This window comes from Pseudomyrmex gracilis, unplaced genomic scaffold (genome assembly GCF_002006095.1).
Source record: "Pseudomyrmex gracilis isolate BER0280 unplaced genomic scaffold, ASM200609v1 scaffold_120, whole genome shotgun sequence".
Taxonomy (NCBI): domain Eukaryota; kingdom Metazoa; phylum Arthropoda; class Insecta; order Hymenoptera; family Formicidae; genus Pseudomyrmex; species Pseudomyrmex gracilis.
In genome coordinates, this window is record NW_018020704.1 from 475,411 (window position 1) to 481,441 (window position 6,031).

Consider the following 6,031-nt stretch of genomic DNA (forward strand, 5'->3'; position numbering starts at 1 on the left):
CCTGAAATCAAAGAGATCATTGTCTCTCTTACGTTTTTTTTTTTTTTTTTTTTTTTTTTTAATAAAATATTAAAGAAAAATAGAGAACACAAAAGGTAAAATGTTGGTTTACTAAAGATTATTCCAACAGCGCGCAAATTAATTAAATGTAGATATAATTTTGACGTGTGAGATAATATGTTATATACCAAGATGAGGTGTCGCGATGACTTTCGGATGTTTAATGAGCTCCAGAGTAATCGGATTCTTCGGCGGTTCTTCCACAAAGACATCCAAAGCCGCTCCGCCACAGTGGCCGGATTTCAATGAATTTAAGAGAGCTTCCTCATCAACAATGCCACCACGTGCTACATTAATGATACACACGCCTTTCTTGCATTTTGCCAAGGTCGTCGCGTTAATCAGATCTACAATCAGTCAAGTTCAATGTCACAAATGTAAAAAGTATTGATATCATTCTAACGTGCATAAGTACGTAACGTACATTTAAAATAAGTCTGTTAAAATTCTCATTACCATCTGTTAAATTTCTAACTAACAATTCTATGACAATTTTAAACACTTTTTACATAATTTTTAGATTTAGATTAGTTCTCGATACTTCAATACGATTCTCGTACTTCTGGTTTGCGGTATGAGAGGCGTGTGGACGGTGATGTAGTCGGCTACAGGCCATATCTCGTCCAGACTCATCTTCGTAACATCAAGCTGATCAGCGACTTCGGGCTTAAGGATGGGATCGAACGCGACGATATTCATGCCGAAGCTTTTCATTCTGTGGGCCACTTCGCGGCCTATGCGGCCCATTCCAAGGATTCCTAGGGTTTTGCCAGACAGCTCGAATCCGGAATACAGTTTCCGATCCCATCGACCTTCTTTCAACGATTGCACGGCTTGCGCCACGTTGCGCGCGAGCGCGGAGATCAGAGCGCATGTTAGCTCGCAAGCACTAATGCTGTTGCCGCCCGGAGTGCTGCAATTGTCAAAGAAAACGATGCAATCATCGCCTGCACAAGCTTAACCAAAGCAATCGTACGAAATATCTCTCGGTATTTTTGAATTATTGTATTATTGTAAGTTTTATTGTACTGCTTAACTTGCTCAACACAATTCAAGATGCTGCACGATGTTTTATTTTAGCTACAGGCCATCTAAATGTGAACTTGAGACGATCTTGAATGTGACTTTTGACTGTATAACTGCTGACTGTGTATTATGATATAGAGTTCAAAGTGTAGAATTCTATACATACTTCAGTACGATGATTCCTTTACGCGTAGCAGCTTGAAGATCTATGTTGTCGACGCCGGTACCGGCTCGTCCGATCACACGGAGGTTCGAACAGGCGGCGATAACGTCCGCCGTGACTTTGGTTTCAGATCGAACAATAAGACCGTCGTGATTCTGTTAATATACATAATAATATATTAATAATCAAACATAATTGTAAAACATGTACATTAATATATATATATATATATAAAGTTTTTTTTACTAATCAAAGTACAAAAGACAGAAATTGCGATCATGTTCATTTTTTAAACGTAAAAACAAAAAAAAAAGATGTGTACATACATAGATATAATGCAGTTTACATCACGTATTAATATAAATTAGTATTAAGAATATAAATTTATATGAATGTACATTATAAATATGCGATTGCTCTTTATATTGCTAAAGATCGCCGCTACAACTTGTGCAAACTGGTTACTAAACTTGCGCAAAGTCGAGAGAAATTTATTCCACATCTAATCAGTTTAAGAGATAGTATAATTAATGGCGTAAAAAATACGTCGGAGATAACGCACGTGTCGCATGGGCGCCTGCATCGAAGTCATTTTTCACAATCGCACATTCGAAGTGCGTGCTTATAAGCTGGAGTACACGAAGAGAATATATCAAAGAATTAGCGAGTTTTGGATTGATTGCAGTTACGTTGTATTAAATTCATTTGTCTGCATACTATATATGGTGGTTGCAGTTTTATATTATCTGTTGTTATAAAATGCGGGTCAAACTCGGAAGTTTTGAAACAAAAAGAAAGAGGAAAAGAAAGAAAAGAGGAACAAAATGTAGAAAGCGATTCTAAAGCGAACACACATATCTTGAAAAATGTGGCGGCCGGAGAAGGGATGGTGAAGCAAATCTCCTTGTACGGGCGCCTATGCGCGTGCACACACGAAGCGAACCGGGTGGTACAACGACCCGTTGCAGCTAACCGGTATTCAAGCCGACCGACTCAACTGGATATAACCGGATCGCCGACTCGAGCGCGGGCAATTAAGTAAAGAAGGAACAAACGCGTACAGACAGACAGAAACGGCGACAACGAGACGGAGTGGAAAAGAGGATAAAAAGACGCGTCCCACATGCTACTTGCATATTAACGTGCCTTGTAACGTTGCGCTAGATCAAGAATGTCTGGCCTATAGATGGATTGGGACACTGACAACGAATCGGCGCGAAATTCGCCCGATCAATAGAATTATTCAACGCGGATATTTTTTAGTTCCGAATAAATAATAAATTCCTTGGAATTTCACGTATGCGTTTGATTCGGTTCTCAGAGAGAAATATTCGATATTTTTTTGTAGAAAACAATCTTATAGAATCGAAGATTTGAAACTTTCTGCTGTCGAACATTGATCAGTTTTTGAATTTAATTTGTTTACAAAAATTGTTTCGTCAAGTTTACTCGAATGTTTTTTTTTTTTTTTTTTTTTTTTTTAACAGAATGATTTTCAATTTGTTCGAATCAAATAGATTTTATCTCTGTGTATAAATTTAATCGGCTTATCGATATACGACGAGATATAACTCACAGACTGTGGAAGAAACGACAGTTTTTTTTTATCCGTGCAATCAGTTTAGCCGTTAAAATAAACAAAAAAGAAACTATATGACAACAATATTTTGATTTTGCCCACTTTTCTCTAATCTTTAAAAAAATAAATATTTAAAGTTTTCGTAATCCAATAATCGAAAAACGAACAAGACTTGCTTCTCACTTGAAGAGCTTTCTTCACTCAGACGAGAATGTGTGTTTAAAAACTAGTTTTACAATTTAACAAGACTGACAATATATATACTTTTTCTTTCATAATTTTCTTACAGCCTAAAGTTTCTCGCCAGGGGTCCATTATCGGCACTTACACGCTTATCTTAAATGACGCATATTATGACGAATACATTCCGACTGTGTGATAACTTTTGTTTATAGATAAATAATGTGTCAAGTATGATACTCGCGATTGTTATCAGAAATATTTAGATGCGCAGAAAAGAGATAAGAAGATGTACAATCGTCTCTTCTCATGATACGATCGTATTAGTATTTATAAAACCAAATTATAGATGAGTTTCGAGCATGGCTTTAAGCAATACGTAATAAACACCGATTTTTTAAAATATTTATTATGTATTATATATATTTTATATTTTATAATATATTTTATATTTTTTATATTTTTTTTATATTTATATTTTATATTTTTTATATTTTTTTTATATTTATATTTTATATTTTTTATATTTAACTTGTTCTCTCTCTAAAAAAAGAAATGTGGGAGCGTCAAAGATAGGTAGATAAAGTAAGCTGTTGAGCGTTTTCAAGAGAATCTTTTTTAAACCTTTTTAAATTACATTTCCTCTTTTCACGTAAACAGTCTCGCTTTTAAAATCTATCTTTCGCGTTGAATGCTAAACAAATTTTATAAACTTCGTAAAATAAATTTTCTCCATTTTTCGTGCTTTTCTCGAAGTGCAAATTCTGTTTGTTATTTCATGCAATTTTGCAAGTTACCTGTAACTCCTTGATCAGCTCATCCTTGGACAGCTTATATTTCGTGGTAACCGAAATTCCGTGCTCGGTTAATAACGCGCCACAAGACTCATCTACGGGATCGCTTATGAAGACGCTCCTGAAGTTGACCGACATGTTATCCTTGAACAAAGGAAGTCCTTGGATATAATGTTTATCCGAATGAAAAAAAGTGAATCGCAGAGTGATCGCGAGTCAACAGCGATAGTTGATACTTATTAATCGGCGATAAAAAATCTAAGTGATATTGAAAACTACATTTAAAAAAGAAAAACTTTATTAGAGTATAATATAGAATTATTTCTTTTACATCAGTCAGTGTAAACGTTACATGACAGTTTAGTTTTATTTTTATACATCATTTTTTGTGCTTTAGTGCATGAATTTAAAAACAGTGATAATAATTATTCAATTGTGGAATGTAGCCTGTATGTTTTGCTTTAGGAACAATTTACTCGATGTCACGCGGTAATATATACATTCATCATGTGTCAGATACGGACAACGAATGTCAAAACACCGTGATTTATGAAAATGGCAATAGAGCATGCTTAATCACTGTTGTATGCCAATCACAGTTTTGTCTCTGCCATGTAAGGTCGTACGTAATGAAGCATCTCTCATTCAAAAAAATAATAATAAATATTTATTGCGATTACCGGAAAATAGGATTGCTGGTTGAAAGTTATATAAGCAACATATAAAAGTAAAAAGTTTGTTCTTCCGTTTTCCGACAACAAAAAAAGACCGGAAATTCTTATAGATTCCTTTCTTTTTATTTTTTTTTTAAGTGTCATTCAGTTTCCTCTCTCAAGTCATTTATATTTCACGAAGAATTTTACTTTATGAATTCCGATAAATGCAAAAATTAAAATTCCAGACTGTCTCCGTCAAAAGTTTCTCTCGATCTTGACTTAAAAATGTGAAAAATTGCAGGAAAATAATATTCATAAAATTGTTTTACTAATAAGTTCTAATCTTTTTTTGCATTTTTCAGACACGTTTATCTCGCGAAAAATATACTACGTGCAATGTAATACAGCGATTATATTTCACGTATCACGAGTGCAAGCCACTCCGAAGTATCTTGTACATTTCGCGATTTGTATTTGCTCTGAAACTTTCTATTCAATATTGTCAGAATGCAATTAATGCATACGATGATAGAAACTCGAGTTCAAGCAACAAGTGTCAGAGACTTTGTATCAATTTTTCCGGACGTGTTTTCGCTGTACGCGAGACAGTATGATCGACAATGCGAATTAAAATGCTCGTCCTACCTTTCTTTTCTTCTTATTGTGGAAAATCCGCCGTGTGTCTCACCAAGTCGTTTTTCGGCAAAGAAATATATGTCAGAAACGACGAGCTCCACCTTTGTATCGGATTAGTATCCAACAGCGAATAAACTGACTCTCTCGTTTCTACTGTGATTTATATTCTTATAGCTGAGTCCCCACTCTGGTGACAAGTGCGTGAGTGAATTGCCAGTTTGTGAACGCCTGTCCCTCTTCTTAGCTATTTGCTCGCTGACGAAAAGTATGTACACACTCGGTATCATGAATACCTTAGACAGATATTTTCAGAATTTTAAGTGCGCGAGAGAGTAATTGAAAATATTTAAAAATATAAATGTTTAAAAATAAAAATATTAAAAAATTGAAAATTGACAATATTATCAAAACTACAACATTTTGTGACGCTTTCTATAAACAGCAATACTGAAAAAACGAGCAATAACAACGAGACGACCAAACAAAGTTATCAAAAGCAATTGCATTTACATATGACTCATCTTCTAAAATAGATACACAACAGCCAATAAAATCTATTTGTATGATTTATCTTGAAATTCACAAGTTTAAATTATCGAATCTAAGGCGTTTTTCTCTGTATTTTTTTGTTCGATTTCTAAAATGGGAAAATATTGATTTTAAAGGTAAACTCTGTTCACATACAGTGACATCCGATGTGTACTCTTTCCACGTGACATCGCAGACGAATGCGCAAATTTTATAGGACATCTAATACGCTTTCAGATTGAATGCCGAAAATATCATTTTTCTTTTATAAAATTTCCTTATTCGTATTTACAGTATCAATGTTGTTCGTAAGAATACGGAAGAAATATATTTTTGCAATAATTGTTTTAATATATTATAAAGCACATTTTTTTGCATTATGTACTCAAAAATATCATACTGAAAGGAT

At 34.2% G+C, this 6,031-nt stretch overlaps 1 protein-coding gene across 1 annotated transcript in view; it reads right to left on the reverse strand.

Moving 5' to 3' along the window:
* The window catches only part of LOC109856485 (hydroxypyruvate reductase), a 6,555-nt gene extending 1,306 nt beyond the window's left edge, over positions 1-5,249 (reverse strand). Inside the window, exons 1-5 of the mRNA XM_020431810.1 lie at positions 5,104-5,249; positions 3,806-3,946; positions 1,253-1,404; positions 621-973; positions 189-407 (exon numbers count right to left, since the gene is read on the reverse strand). Coding sequence (XP_020287399.1) covers positions 189-407; positions 621-973; positions 1,253-1,404; positions 3,806-3,940 — 859 coding nt within the window. The 5' untranslated portion in view covers positions 3,941-3,946; positions 5,104-5,249. The remainder of the gene's footprint in view (positions 1-188; positions 408-620; positions 974-1,252; positions 1,405-3,805; positions 3,947-5,103) is intronic.
* Between the last annotated feature and the right edge of the window lie 782 nt (positions 5,250-6,031).